Raw genomic sequence first — 16936 nt, 5'->3', positions numbered from 1 at the left:
GTTTTCGAGCTACATCCCATGAAATGTGAAAAATTCGAAAACTATTTTACCTAACTACCCTAATAAAATTTGAATTTTATTAATTATACCTCCTAAACGCCTCCATGGTGGAATCTGTTTTTTTTATCAATGATAGACCTAATTATGAGCAATCCATCTGTACCGGTCACAAGTTGCACTTTTGAGTTTTTTGGAAGAAAAAAATAAAAAGATCAAGTTCAGTAACTCAAACTACCCTTATATAATATTTTGACAATCGATTCCTCCTAAAGGCTTCCATGGAGGAATGTGTTTATTTTACCAATTACAGACCTAATTAAGAGCAATCTATCAATACCGGTCACAAGTTGCACATTTGAGTTTTTTGGAAGAAAAAAAATAAAAAGATCAAGTTAAGTAACTCAAACTACTCTAATACATATAATATTTTGACAATCGATTCCTCCTAAAGGCTTCTATGGAGGAATGTGTTTATTTTACCAATTATAGACCTTATTAAGAGCAATCTATCAGTACCGGTCACAAGTTGCACATTTGAGTTTTTTGGAAGAAAAAAAAAATTCAAGTATCGTAACTACCCTAATAAAATTCAATTCCCCGTAAAGGCCTCCGTGGTGGAATGTGGTATTTTTATCTATGATACACCTAATTATGAGCAATCTATTTGTACCGGTCACAAGTTGCACTTTTGAGTTTTATGGAAGAAAAAAATAAAAAGATCAAGTTCAGTAACTCAAACTACCCTAATATAATATTTTGACAATCGATTCCTCCTAAAGGCTTCCATGGAGGAATGTGTTTATTTTACCTATCAATACCGGTCACAAGTTGCACATTTGAGTTTTTTTGGAAGAAAAAAATATTTTTTAATCGTATGGGGAAATTGTTTGAGCCAAAATTATTTTTTACTGCGTGTAACTCAGAAACGGTAGGATATAGGTCAAAATGATTTAGGTACAACTTGTAGATAATTTTATGGCCTTTCAACTTTTCCTTTAAAGTTTTTCTCTAACATGTACCGTTTTTGAGATTTAAGCGAAAAATGATAAAAATGGACCTTTTCCCTCCTCCCCCCACTCCGGGGCTCCTCCTAGTGTCCCGGGGTTTTAGTATGTTTATTACCTAGGGACTCTTGACGTGTTTCCGAAGAAACATCTTACGTTACTAACTCATGCACTCTAGAACTTTTTATTCAATGGACTAATAGGTACTTAGGTATATCTATTATCTATTTTAAACGAGTTGTTATGATTTAACGGTTTGTAGAAATAATAAATTGTAGTACGTAGCCTACCTAGTTGTAGTTACCTAATTCTAAAAATTCTTAATAAATTATTTAGATTTTTTTAATCTCACGATTCGTGTTTCAGTATTATTTTAAAGAAATTATACGTTAAAGATTGTCCCAATAGAAGTCTTATCGTGCCCCTATTTTGCTATGCTTTATGCTAGGTAGCTGATAGCAATGCGGGTGAAACCGCGGGGCACAGCAAGTATCTTAGGCAAATCTGAAATTTATACCTATCTTAAGTTTTCACACTAAAACGGAATTTTCAATGACTTAAACCTTTCTGAAGCTAGTAAAGCTACTTAGTATTTATTTTCTTTTTGTAGAACATTGCTAACTTATTGAAATACACTTGACCAGACTTTTATGTTAATCAAGCTATACCTAAATAATATTACACAGTAATGTGAACATGTGGCATGGCGTGTCATGAGGTCAGTAGATGTAACAATAGGGTTCACGGGTCAGATGTGTACGATCTATGAAGCAAGGAGCCGCGCACGTCGCTGCAATCAATACCGCTCCATTTTAGCGACCTACCATACTAACATCACCCACTTTGCCCGCGCCCCTAGATATGGATCTTGCAATTTGCAAATCTAATTTATGCGGGAAATAACCTTGAGATCTTAGATTGGAGTTTTTTTATTCAAAACAGCTTCAATGATTATTGATTTTTAATTTTGAATAAGTACCTATATATCTCTTATCGGTAAAAAGTACCTATTTGAGTTTGGTGTATTACCACAAGTGAGTTTTTAAAAGGAGGACATGTAGATTATAATTTATAATAGAGGTACCTAACTAACTATAATATTAATTAAGTGCCAAGTAGGTAATATCACAATTACATTTTAATTAATTGCTACAATAAAGTAAAATTTCAAGATGTTTAATTTCATGAAAATCGATTAATTAATTATTTAAGTACCTACGTCATTATAGTGCACATAAAAGAACAAATTACTCAAGTGAAAAATAACAATGAAGATTGTATTTGAATGCGAGCCTCACGAGAGCATATTTTCCATGTGATTTTTGTCTGGAAGGCCGGAGTGACGGTCCATGACAGGGCAGCTGGAGGGTGCGCGGCAGAGGAGGAGGCTTGATATTGACCTAGATGTTCATTCAGAGTTCGGTCGATGCGAAACTTGACATCTGCGCGTTCCTCCGTTTCGTATTTTTTAATTTAATGTACGTTTAATACGTGAGATTTTAGTTCCTATTATATTAAAACATTCGATCATTATAATCCTTCACACGATCATGATATCTATTATCCCATTCACGATCGTTTTTACCTGATCCCATACAGCAGTGTTATGTGGTGCGACTCGCGAGGCGATCGGCGGTTTCAGTGTGTTCAGCGCTCAAGTGTTTTCCGATAACATGCAAAACATGTATAATAATTTGAAAACTATATTGGAATAATAACATGGAATCAAGGAAACGTTCTAAAACATCTATCTCTACATTGACGAAAAATAAATCAGAAATGGATAATACGCACTCCGACGTGAGTATGTTATGTAATTTGTGTAGGTACTTTGGGTAAACGTTGAGGTAGGTTCAATGATTGAATAAAAAATATATAAATCCCATTCTATTCCATACAGTTTCGAAATTTGTCTGAAAACTCAACAAGCGCAACCTTATTTGAGAAATAAATATTTTTATGATTGCTGATTGTATTACGTCCATTTATTTTAATATTTTGAACTTGTAATTTATTTAAAACGCTCACCTATTGGGCTATTTCTTTAATACATTTAAAATAGAGTACCTACTACCTATCTATCTCGATTTATCAAATATCGATTTTCCAAAGAATTCCCAAAGACCTAGTGAATCCTATTTAAATTTTAAATTCAACAGTGCAGTGAAGTGATGTTAAAAAAAGAAGAGCAAAACCAAGAAGAGACAGAACCTGAGCGAGGCAATTGGACGGGTCGATTTGATTTCCTTCTATCATTATTGGGATATAGCGTGGGATTAGGAAATGTATGGAGGTTCCCATATCTCTGCTATAATAATGGAGGAGGTAAGATATTATTTCTATTAACGCTCTACATTTAAAAGCTGTTTCCTTTCTGATATCATTTAATTTCTGTAATTTTAATTTAGGTAACTATTCCTGATTTAAAAAGTTAGAATACCTACATATATAAATAAATATTTACATTATACAATTTATTGACAACAATGCTCTTAATTTCTTATTCCTTTTTATAGAGATAAAACAACATTGTAATCAGTGATTACGAATACAATACTCTACGATTTTACAGAACATGAAAAATTCTTCTTTCACGTACCTACTTTATTGTATTCAAAAGTGAAATGCCGTGTTTAAGAAAATGTTTTCAACAAAAAACAAGATTCTATCGTAGTGCAAAGCACTTTACTTAATCGTCGGTTTGTGTTTCATTCGTATGAAAATTCTTTTCATAAACATGCGAGATCTAACCGCTTTGTATGTAAGAATATTTAACGTATTCATTTTTAAACAGTCTCATCTCTATTAATTTCTAATATCCACGGTGCTTTACGAAAATTGTTTATTTATTGCTATTTTTATTCACATATACGTAATTAAATAATATTTACTATTAATTTTAAACAAATGTAGGTATTTCATTATTCATCATTCATTTCAACACAGAAACACAAATATACAGACAAAAACTCACTTTTAGGTATAAATATATTTTAATGTTTATCGCACTTAGATTACTTTATATGAAAAGCCTTCATTCCGAAATTTTGGCCGTACCTACATAAAAGTATAAAATATTATAAATTATTCCGTGGTGACTACGTAAGTCTTAATTATTATCTCTACAACTTGATGTGAAAAATTATACTTACGTGTTGGCGGTTATCTAATAGGCTCTAACGAGGCAGCGTTTATCTCCGCGGTTCTAATTATTTCCAGTGATAAAATTAATGTTTATTAATATAATTAAATATAATACATAATAGTGATGTAAGAAACATATCAATATTATTATATACCTACTTAATACTTTGTTTCAATTTTAACTGGAACAAATTAGCACACTGTGTATAATATGTAGAGATATTTATGACTATTATTTATGTATTATGTAGAGATTAACCCTTAATTTGGCACCGATAAAAATATTCAAAATATATGAATTTGACAATTTTGTGGTTTTAGGAGTATGTCATAAAGTTCTCGAAAAATGAAAAAAAAAATCTACCATAGCCCACTGCTGGGAAAACCTGTGTCCGTCACAGCGGACACTGCCAAATTACGGAAAATAAAAACCACAGCTATTTTTATGTTTTTTTACTAAAGAAAAATACAGAAATGAAAATTTTAGTACTATTTGATACCGAAGTACAGTTTATTTTATATGAAATTAAAAAAAAAAACAAATCAAGTTTATTTTGTATAAAAATTTAAAAAAAAGTCTCTAAATTCTTCCTCTGTTAGTTGAATTGACTTGCCGGTTTTTTTAACTGAATATAAGTTTGTCTGCTCTACGATACTAGTAAAATATCTAGAGAAAAAAAGGTGAAGGAAACTCAAAGGTGAATCATCTTCTGGCATGTCTATGTAATCATCCTCCTCACCTTCTTCTATTGTCGCTTGGTGACGGAATTGAGTTACTCTCCAATAATTGTAAGTCAGCTGAATTTTTTTGTTTTTTTGGTCTTTTGGCTTTGAGTGTAGGTGGTTTCCTAGATCTTATTTTTCGGGGTGCTAATCAAGAAGCTATTGGTGTTATAGGCGTTGCAAGCAATCAAGGAATAGCAGATAGGGACTGAACATTTTCAAAAATGGACTCGCCAATTTCACGCACGGAAGAATCTGGTCATCAGCAGGTCTATCAGAATCTTCGGAGTGTAATTCTTCATCGACGGATGTATCTATTGTTACGTTAGCAAGGGAAGATGGTGCAGGAGGAAACAGGGGGGTGGAAGAATTAGTACGTGCTTCATGCAATTGAGTTTCCGAATCTGATATTTCGCTAGCATGGGAAGGTGTATATTCATTCGGCACTAAATCAATAATTGTACTTGCGCGATTAGGCTTTTGGCAATGAAAAAAAAATCCAAACTCACACACACACATTTTGACGGTGTCCGCCGCAGCGGACATAGTAATAAAGTGGTACTTTTCTATACAATTAGCAATGTCCGCTGTGACGGACAAAACATTTCGGTTACAAATAAACACCATAAAAATGTAATAAAGTGTGTATGTTTTTGTAAATAATGATTGATATGTTTATGATCTAATAAATAAATATAAAATTCAATTCGTTTTTCGACAAAAAATAAGAAAAATAATTATAAATACCTTGAGGAAAACAGGTGGCCGCCTTTTAGCAAACATTTTGCGTCCCAACTGACGTATGAAATGTTGTCACAATCATTGCTTAATTTTTTATTATTTGTTTATGGTATAAATAAACATTTAATCGATTAAAAATCGATGAACATGAAATAAAAACTTGACAGGATTTATTTTAAATAAGTGTCCGTCACACCGGACTATACCAAATTAAGGGTTAATATTTATTAACTGGTATAACTAACATCGCGTTAACTCTTAAATATAGGTAAACCAGAATCTGATGGCAATTAGGGAAATCAAAATTTTGAGTGTGCAACTCTAGGGAAAATGGACTGAACGATCTTGATACTGCTTATTTTTTATTTTGTCCTCAATATCATTAGTCACATTACATAAGTGGACAATACTGTACTTAATAATGAGATATCCACTTAATATTATGTAGGTACATACTTACATGTATAATATACAATTACACATATAACTTTTATACAGGTAATACATATTATTATTTACACATACCTATATTTGTATATTCATAACCAGTATGTCATGTGAAAATATCGATATTATAATGATAATATAGATCAAAACTGCTTATAATTTTTTATAAAATAAAATAAAAATAAAATGAAAATATGTTTATTTTTGTAACTATTAACAGATACACACATTATAAAATTGACTTGGACAGCTTGGACTTGATGAATAGCCGTATTGGAAATTCCTGTAATAAGTTTTTATAAAATTATATTCTAATCAACAAACAATATTATAGTTACCTACTTATAATATTTTTTAATTTAAAGTATCAAAACGGGTAAGTCCAATTTTCCAATAAAATCTTCAAAATTGAAAATTGTGATGTGTTTGACCCTTCTTCATCGAATGTTTTTCTATACACATTATATACAACACCTCTTGCTTGTGATCGCAGCGGCTTTTTCGACATTTTCGAAGATTTTTTTAGACAAAATCCTAAAAATTATTCATCAACTGAAAAAAAGACAAATAATTTGACAACTAATTTGATAGTTGTCAAATAAGTTGCCACATGAAAATCTTTTATTTCTTAAATATAAATATGCCATCAGATTCTGGTAGACCTATAATACATTACTTTATTCGTTTTTGTTTAAGGTGCATTTCTCATCCCCTTCACGGTGATGCTTATAATTGCTGGTTTGCCGCTCATGTTCATGGAGTTATCTTTCGGCCAGTATGCAGCGCTGGGTCCTGTCGCAGTGTATAATAGATTTTGTCCATTGTTCCGTGGCCTTGGCTACGGAATGGTTATAGTTTCGTCCATAGTAATGTTGTACTACAATATCATCATAGCCTGGACTTTCTATTATATATACGTCTCCTTTGTAAGCATCTTTTATCAGCTGCCGTGGCAGAATTGTGACGCCGATTGGAGTACTGAATGTGAGTAGTTTCAATTGATATACATCTTACTAAAAAACATATCTAAAATATATCCTTAAATCTTCTAAAGCTTATGTTCTTTAACCCTAGAAAGATAATCATATTGAGTAGTACGGGAAAGATAGTCATGCGTCAAATTTACGCATGTTTTTTAGTTAGCTCTAAGTAGAGGTATATTGTTTTTTTTTTATATAAATTGTAAGTTATTATATATTTACAGTTATATTAGAATAATTGATATTACAAATAATTTATTTTTAATTATTTTTATACATATATAAAAAAACGAAAACATTAAACGTCTGCTTTAAATCTACAATTCTTGTAACACGTATTATTTCTAATAAAAACTAATTTTTGACCACAATTATCAGACTTTTTTATATGTTATATACATGTTGTACATATAGTTATATAAAAAATTAGTGAGAAACAAGTTTACCTCATATCAACGTATGCTCACGACATGTAAGTAAGTATGTTACATTTTTTGCAGGAGGCATTTGCCTTCCGTCATATTTCAGATGGACAAAAAGTATAGTAAATACGTTTTTTTACTGAAGGCCTCCTCAGTACTTTCTTACGATGTACCAGATACTTCATTTGGCAACAAATTGGAGATATTATCACGCAAATATCTTATCAAAGCTGGTGATACTAAACGACCACGCATAAACAAAAAAATACAGTTCCATGCTTCTATATTTCATGTTTTTTCGACTCAGATGTTTTTGTGCTTTGTTGTGAACATTGTGGCTATAAATTTAATATGCAATATGCAGGCAATTTTATTGATTCCATAAAATAAAGCCATTGATCATCTCATTGTCTTCCTACTATTGAACATCAGGGAACTCATTCGGTCTAATGCATCTACTCCGCCTTTTGCTTGAATGTAATATATCATCTTTGCTTTGTACCTCATCGGGAAAAGCTTCTTCTGTGTCACTTTGCTCGTCATCTTCAATTTCGTGGTCCTCCTACTTCACTATCAGTTTCTTCACGGTTTCTTCACTTCATCGCTTTGCATAAGAGCGGCTAGTATACAATATTCTTCCCATTTTCTATATCCAATTGTTTTCTATATTTGCTTCAATATGTATAAAAATAATTTTTTAACATAAGTCACAATATACAGTAATAATAAGCTAAAAATATTCAAACTACCATAGAAGTCAAAATCTTAAAAGTCACGGTAAAGTTAATCATGCGTAATTTTGACTCACGTAGTCGTTATATTTCAAAATCAGTTACACTAACTTTATTGACACGTATACCATAGGGTAGCTCTCAGGGACTTTTGAAATGTCCTATAAGCACAATTATGGATTCGCGATATTTAAAAAGATACAGCCAAGCTATATTTCGGAAACGCAGGAGTCATTTTGACGCAGACTATCTTTCTAGGGTTAAAAATTTCCGGAGTTGTTGACAAAAAATAATGTTACTATAATAAATATTCAGTTAACATAAATATGACTTAGCCTTTTGTGGGGAAAGCAAGAAACATTTTCCATTAATAATATTATATCAAATGACTTGAATTTCAATGTTAAAAAATATAAATAACACAGCGCACAATGCTACTGTATGTAACTCATTCACTAAACGAATTTAATTACTTTTAGTTTGCTACTCGTACGAAGCAGCTGATGAATGTGAAGCGAACAATGGAACTTATTACTTACGGCAATGTTTCAACCAAACCCAGGCTGTATTACATAACATAACCGCTCTGGTGAACGTCACGTTGAGGCGACCACCCGCTGAAGAGTACTTCTCGTAAGAGCTTTTTTGTTCTTCAAACCGTCAACGTTTTAAAGTATTAATGCTCTTTTGTAGTAACGTACAAATGGTATTTAATTTTAGGCTGCATTTTATTTTAATTTCAATTTAATACGTCAATGAGTTAATTTTTTGTAGTATACGTAATTTTCCATTTGGAGGGTACAAAAATAATTTCTTAAACCGTAAAATATATCGATTTTTATGATTAATACTTGCTTTATATTTTAGAAATCACGTACTTGGACTATCTTCAGGGATCCAACAGATAGGTGGTATACGCTGGAGCTTAGCTGCGTGCTTGTTTGCAGCATGGGTTATCGTCTTCCTTTGTTTGTGCAAAGGAGTGCAGTCATCGGGAAAGGTCACATTTTTTCATTGCATTAATTAGAAGCGATACATTTCATAACACTATGTGTAATCGAATGCGAAAGATTGATGATAGATGTTAGTTTGTCAATTACATAAAAAACTGAAAGGGTTTTGAACGAAATTTGGTAAAACATCTGTGAATATCAAAAAGGGATTTTCTTGAGGTACCACGTAAAAGTGGTCGTAAGGGGAACTTTGAAGTACATAACACTTGTTGGCTATAATCGCTTTTAACATGTAAAAAATAACTTTTTCCAACACTTCCAAAACCTTGACTAAATTATTTCCTTCTCAACCTTTAGGTACATTGTAAAATATACAAATTATTAAAATATTTCCAGGTGGTTTACTTCACAGCTCTGTTTCCTTATGTGGTCCTGGTTATTTTGTTCTTCCGTGGCGTCACTCTACCGGGAGCTTCAACAGGGATTCTGTTTTATCTCACCCCTGATTTTAGTCAACTGGCTAATGCCCAGGTAAGAAGACGATTTCATATTTAGCATTCAAGTACTTATTACTGCATTGTATATATACTCTGTATTTTTTTAGGTATGGGGTGACGCAGCAGTTCAAATATTCTTTGCTTTAAGTCCGGCTTGGGGTGGCTTGATTACGCTGTCATCGTACAATAAATTTTCAAATAACTGCTACCTGTAAGTATACCTGGTTAACGTATTCGCTTATAAGATGCTTGATAATGCAAGAGACTTTCTTAAAATATAGATGCTTTTGTTTCGTGTTAACGAGGTTTTGATGCATTTGACATTCCTTTACAGAGATTCACTTATTGTCGCTGTGTCGAATATAGCGACCTCTTTCTTTGCGGGTTTGGTAATATTTTCTGTGATCGGGTTCCTTGCACACGAACTGCATGTGAGCGTAGACCGGGTGGTCGATCAGGGCGCGGGGTTAGCCTTCATCGTGTACCCCGAAGTGGTCACCCGCCTACCGCTCTCACCGCTTTGGTCCATTCTCTTCTTTTTTATGCTGTTGACTCTTGGACTTGATTCTCAGGTATTTTATATTTCAATTATACTGCCTGTTTTAATTAATTATCTACTTAATATTTTTCGTTTTTTTTTTTAATTATTGTAGGTATAGTTTTTTAATTAAGCCTAGATCTTATCTGATTCCATCAGGTTTAATATGCTAAGCTCATTTTCTAAATTTAAATATTATATTTCGAAAACCTGACCAGAATTTCGTAAAACAAGTGCTTTATTTTCAGTTTGCGTTGATGGAGACAGTGACAACCGCTATACTGGATAGGTTCCCGAACTTTAGGGAGAGGAAAGTGTGGGTTGTATTAACTGTAGCAGTCTTTGGCTATCTCGGCGGTCTTATATTTACCACTAACGTAAGTACATAATATAAGAACAAATATCTATATTAGGCCCACCCACCCACAACACAAGCCTTAATTGAGCTTACTGTGGGACTAGGTCGATTTGTGTAATAATGTCCTATAATATTTATTTATTTATTATTTATGTCTTTAGACTGGAACTAGAAGTTCTTTCAGCAAACTTTTGCCGATGCCATTTATATTATTTTTTTGTCCGACAGACACAACAGAGTTAAAACAGAGACCAACTCAAAAATATTATATTATATAGGTACCCACCTTTTCAGGATATTTTCTTGGACTGAAATTTACAACGACGTAGTTTTCGAAATGGTTTGAATTTATCTTATTCAAAATTATAAATTGAAAATTTTCAGAGCGGAATGTATTGGTTGCAATTAATGGACAAATATGCGGCTAATTGGTCTGTGTTGATTATTGCTATTGGCGAGTGTATTCTGATTGCGTGGATCTATGGGGCTGAGAAATTCTGCCATGACATTGAGCGTATGATTGGCCGTCAATCCAAGACTTGGCTATGCTTCTGGAGTACCATGTGGAGAGGTATTACGCCAGCCGCTTTAATTGTGAGTAAAAAATATTCTTACGTATTTATAGCAAAAGGCTATTTTAATTGTATTTTAATAAGCTCTTAGGTTATACAGAGGTGTTACGTATTTTTATTTTTTATTATATTTTATACATTTCCTTTTGAATAATTTGTATTGCAAAAGGTTTAGATCAAAAATACTATAAAGAAAGTATTTTAAAAAGATGTGCTTATGCGTATACAATTTATGTTTTCTAATATTCCCATTTAATTCCAGTTCATACTGGCATTTAACTGGATTGAATATAAGCCCGCAACATATGGGCATTATGTATATCCGATGTGGGCGGATGCGGTCGGTTGGATCATCGGGATGTTGCCCATACTCGTTGTGGTTTTGATGGCGATTGACAAGATTTGCACTGGCCCTGACGATCTTACTATTATGCAGGTATGTATTTTATGGGTCGTAAGCGACGGATGTTCTTAGTTTGGTAGGTAGCGTGTCTGTTTTTGTTAGTGTGTTGTTTTTGAGGTTCAAGAAACCTTTTAAAAGTGAAACTTTTATTACATCGTCTCAAACTTTTTGGTCTGTGTAGCGCATGTCGCGTGACGGTCGGTACCGTACGATAATTATCGTACAAATACGATAATTTTTAGCTAAATGTCTATAGTGTGAAAAAAAGTTTTACCGTGGTTTCATAAAACCACACAACATTTTTTTAAATTAAAATTTTTTAACACGTAAAATCTATCAGCCTGACGATATAATTTGTTAGAAGAAGAATATTTGTTACCTTTATAATATATATTTTATAATAAATAGTTATCTCGTAAGGAATATGTATAATTAATGACTACCTACTTCCTTGTTCTATGGCTATTTGAGGTAAACAAACAAATTCCAGAAAGCGCGTTTCCTCTCGCAACCGACGGACGAATGGGGTCCAGCACAGCGCAGTACTGTAGTACTCCCCGGTGAAACCGAACTGTCCCCCCCCGTGCTGTTGCTGCACGGCCGCCACGTGCTGCGCGAACGAGGCGCTTGACCCCCACAGGCTTTTCCACTCGCTGTTATGCGAAAGGTATAATCGACCTTATTATTTAGCGCTTAAGGTGTGAAATAGAATACAAGTGCCGTACTTGTCTGTAAAGAAATTTGAATAGTGCGGATGTGTATGGCGTGCCGTAAGGGATTTTGCTTTAATATTTTAAAATTAGATTTAACGGTAATTGAAATTCGTTTGGTCTGCCTTAAGTCCTCTGTAAGCGATTTATTATACATGCCTATATTTTGAATTTCTTATTGCAGACATCTAAAGATACTGGGGACACATTGTCTATAAACAGCGGAGTGGAAAATGATATCAGAAAGTCTGACATAAGCGCAAAGAAGAGAAATTCAATTAAGAAGAAAGTTCAGAACTTCAGTCAGTCAGAGTCTGACGATACTGCTCTCGTTCCATTACTACAGACGTACAAAGATAAACCTGAAATTGCCAAACAAGGTGCCAAATATTCACTGTCGAAAACAAAGACTGATTCAATAAATGAAGAAGAAGAATATATTCTTAAAAACAAAGATAACGACATTGAAAGCGGGAAGCTATGCAAGCCTGTTATGACAGCGCAAAATATATCAACAAGTGTTTTCAATGAGCGTAGTAAAATTTTAGATTCCGTTATAGTTTCTAGTCCGACTAATGTTTTAGGAAGCACAAGCATGACTTCATCTTGTAGTACAACAAGAAACTCCTTACTTATTGAAATGAATGATAAATCATCTAACAGTGTCAATACAAACGCTTTAATTTTCACAACTGCAAAGATTCATGCAGATAGTCAACCTAAAACAATGGACTCCACTCAGGTATCCGCTACTCCAATATTATCAACTGCCGAAAGTAATTTAATTAGAGCTGATGTAACACCCGTTTTAAGTAATGCTTCAACTAAAGCTGATTTTATCAAAAGTAGTAATTTGAAAACGGTTATATCTACAAATGAACCAACATCTAAAGTAAATTCAAGTCTATCTGGACCAATAACAAATGAAACTAAAAAAGTCATTGATAAATCACCAACAAACAAGTTTGATGACAAGATATTAGAAAAAGATGTTAAGAACTTGTCCAAAACACTGGCCAGTGCAGTATCAACGCCTTTACCTACATATTTCTACACAGGTATTCCTAGAGAACAAAGTAATCAGATGAAAAATAAATCTGGTGATGATACTGCAAGCATAACGAAAACAGACTCGCAAAAAACTAAAGATGAATTTAAAATAAATTCAAAAATAACAAACGACAATAAAAAATCGACAGATACAAAACTAGAAAGTACAAGTAGCTTAAAAAAATTACAGCGTCAGAAACACGCAGCCGTTGAAGAATCAAATAACTCAAATATGTCACAATCGGAAAATAAAAAAATGAATATTGAAAGGTCGGAAGAAAAATCGATAAAAACGAAAGATACAGCGAATACGAACCCTTCAAAAACTAATGGTTCAATCCAAACTGATACTTTAAAAAGAACTACGCTTTCAACAGTTCAAACGAAAATCGTAAAAACTAGTCCAATGTCATGTGCATCTGGAACGGAAAAGATTGCTACTATTTCCACAGCAGCTCCGGTTTCTAAGTCAGTGACAACGGTTAAATCTATTACCACTGGTGCAATTAGTTCAAATAAAGAATCTTCGTCCAATATTTCCTCATTATCAAAACCCTCTAGCGATGCTAAAGGGCCTGGAGCAGGCTCATTAAAAGCAATGTCAACTGTAAAATTAATTTCTACTTCTAAAGATGAAACAAAAGATATTGTCACAAAAACACCAATAACAACGATAACTGCCAGTACTTCTACACAACCATATAGCTCTTCTAAATTACCACAAACTAGTTCCGTATCTAAGATCGATAATGCGACTAAATCTCCCCCACCGACATCGACCAGTAAAATACCCACTTCACTCAGTAAAACATTAACAAGCAATAAAACAAAATCCAATTCAAGCATGGAAAATGAAAGCTTGAATTTGAAACAATCTTCTGTTGCATCTACATCGAGTAGTAATATTCCAGTAAGTACGCCATTATACATCGTTGCAACTTCAAAAACGAAAATTGGATGTACGCCTACGTCGAACACTGCAGGCATTTCCAAAGCACAAACTGATAAGTCTGTGACTCAGGTTGTTTCCACAGTGAGAACAACCCCAACAGCTATTACTAAACCAGCGGCTTCAACGTCAGGGATTGATTCAAAGGCAATCGATTCAAAACTGAAACCAACTACATCCAAATCAAGTCTCAAAAAATAAATAGTTCATATCAATTAATAGAAATTTTAAATAACGTAGGTATGTATAAAACATCTAAATAGGTAAAAATATTTCGGGATACATAGGTACCATCGACATAAAAAAGTTCGTGGTTCTCGTAAAATTGATTTTCTCGGTGACACGGGAGATTAAACAAATTTATTTTTTCTTTATATCAAAATTATACAGTATAGTATTATTTGCTCACTTAGGTTATTCATAAAGGAATTGAGTGTAAAAAAATAAATTTAAGATTATTATTAAAAAAAAAAAATTATTTGCCGGTGTAACTGTGCTATAAATACTTGAAAAGTAATTTGCATGGCCATCTTGAAGATAGCGGTGCTAAAATAATATTTTTCATAGACAATATTATGGGTATTGGGTATTGCTATTTTTCAATTTTTGATAACTTTAGAGACAATTAATTAATTTCGTCTCATACAGCGTCAATTTCAGAAATTGTTTTAAAATATTTTATTCCTGGTCCTATAATCAATTTTATTAAATATTTAATTGAGTCAAATAATAATAATAATGATTACATTAAAAAAAATCATTATGAGAGAATATTAAGAACGCAGGGTAGTTACAGATAATAGCAATTTGAAAATAATCTTTTTTGGAAAATTTTATTATAAAGGTTTAAAATATACTTTACGTTTATTATCTTATCATTAGCGTATTTTACTTCTTTGACCTTTTAATGTACATTAATATAAATATAAAATTAAATATTAATACATTTTTGACAATTTTTATTAACTTTCTGATTAATTTAGATTTTTATTCAATTTACAAGTAGTAAAAATATATATTATTATCTACCTAATTCATAATTTCGTATTATATATGATTTATATGGAACGAATTTGTTTGCTAAATGTTCTGCGTATGTAATAATTTTAAATCAATTCATGTACAAAATTAAAACATTACCACACATAACCTAATCTAGGTACCAATATTAACATATCCAATAGTTCCACATGAAATGTAGATATGTAACGGAAAATAAACTAGGATCTTTCGCTTGTTTGTTTGTAGGTAAAGTTGATAATATAGGTACTTTAGAGTTCGTCCGTTTAGTATAGTTTTCGTAATCCGTCTAATCCTGCTCATATTGATGTATTCTACACTGATTCGAGATTTGTTGTGTGTTGTCTTGCGGCTGTACGTAATTTTAGATCCATTTTAACACGGTATTAGTTTATTTGCATCAGGTTACCTTCATAAGCGTAAATTTAAATTTATTTAAATATTATCTATTGGCAACAAAGACCCAAGTATACATCAAAATATTAAATCAAGCGCTCTCCTAGTTTTTTCTGGTAACTACTATTGTTTGGCATAGGTACTTATTTAATATTGCTTAATCGCTCAGTAGCGATAAGGCCGCCTTTTTGGCTTTACATTATATTGTCTTTTTCTTTTTGTTATATTGTCTGCTTTTATTTGGTGCTAAATAAAGTGTATTTATTTTATTTTATTGTTAAAATAAAAATGAGTGACAAGAAGTTTTTATCTTCTTGTTTCAATACTAATTTAATCTAAAAACATTTTGCAGACGACTACTACCTACTGTTGCATGTGCAGACTCTATATACATTTCGTATATAATCTTAACTCAAACTCAAACATTTATTTATTCAATAAGACTTTTACTAATTGTTCAATAGTTGGTAACTAGCATAAATATGCATAAATTTTATTATTGAGTTTTATTTTATTTAGTTATATATCTATTTACCGATATTTTGTGTAAATTTACTTATGTACTTCTATAGGTAAATATCTTCACTTACCTTTAAATGCACAATGAAATAAAACAAAGTACTGAAAATTAATCGCTAAATTCAATGGACACTTGCAATAAATTTAGACTGACGGTTTATCTTTACTTAATAATCAGTAAATTATTTCTATTTACATAATTTTGTTATTACATTATTAACTATGTTATTGAAAAGAATATTATAGGTATTACCTAAGTGAAAAATGTTTAGATTTTAGATGATGAGAGATGTTATAGTTTTGCATACGTTGAGTACGTAAAAAATACTTATAAAATTCCAGACGAATTTTATTGACAAATAGATTAATTCTTAAAACTCTACGTGTACACCATAACAAGCAACCCGCCCAACTTTGCCACCAGCACGTGAGCTTTTTTTCATAGACAAAATGCTCACATTAGCGAAGCGGTATATGCCGGCGCGGCTGCGCGAAGCTAGAGACGAAAACATGGATTTTATGGAAAAATTGAGCAAACATTTTTTGGCATTATTTTGTTGTGTAAGTATTTTTTACGTAATCAGTGTATGCAAAACTACAAGTCTCTTCGCGCTTATAGTCGAGCCAATTTAATAGGCAACATTTGACGTCTATCAATTTTATCTTCGAAGAGAGGTAACCTGCTTAAAAACATCGATTAAAGTGTATTAATCGATATGGATTTGAAACATTTGTCAATCGAATTTATTAATTTATGATGATTTTTATTCACAAGTAAT

At 32.2% G+C, this 16936-nt stretch overlaps 1 protein-coding gene across 3 annotated transcripts; it reads left to right on the top strand.

Annotated features, from left to right (window-relative positions):
- The first annotated feature begins 2398 nt into the window (after positions 1-2398).
- On the top strand, positions 2399-15770 carry LOC123692054 (sodium- and chloride-dependent glycine transporter 1-like). 3 transcript variants are annotated; one of them, XM_045636683.1, is made up of 14 exons: positions 2399-2482; positions 2604-2804; positions 3164-3329; positions 6756-7043; positions 8672-8825; positions 9060-9192; positions 9542-9676; positions 9750-9853; positions 9977-10214; positions 10429-10557; positions 10923-11132; positions 11373-11546; positions 12004-12180; positions 12408-12517. In XM_045636683.1, exons 2-13 carry the CDS (start codon positions 2724-2726, stop codon positions 12142-12144), a joined length of 1953 nt encoding a protein of 650 aa, XP_045492639.1. In that variant the 5' UTR covers positions 2399-2482; positions 2604-2723; the 3' UTR covers positions 12145-12180; positions 12408-12517. The 3 variants fall into 3 exon arrangements, with proteins under 3 accessions (XP_045492639.1, XP_045492640.1, XP_045492638.1); XM_045636684.1 differs by lacking the exons at positions 2399-2482; positions 2604-2804; positions 3164-3329 and adding an exon at positions 5830-5876 and having other exon boundaries at positions 6726-7043; XM_045636682.1 differs by lacking the exons at positions 2399-2482; positions 2604-2804; positions 3164-3329; ... (7 more) ...; positions 10923-11132; positions 11373-11546 and having other exon boundaries at positions 12049-12180; positions 12408-15770.
- Positions 15771-16936: the final 1166 nt, after the last annotated feature.

This window comes from Colias croceus, chromosome 5, assembly GCF_905220415.1.
Source record: "Colias croceus chromosome 5, ilColCroc2.1".
Taxonomy (NCBI): Eukaryota; Metazoa; Arthropoda; class Insecta; order Lepidoptera; family Pieridae; genus Colias; species Colias croceus.
Note: the sequence above shows the minus strand (reverse complement) of the source record. Positions and strands in the feature narration are given on the sequence as shown.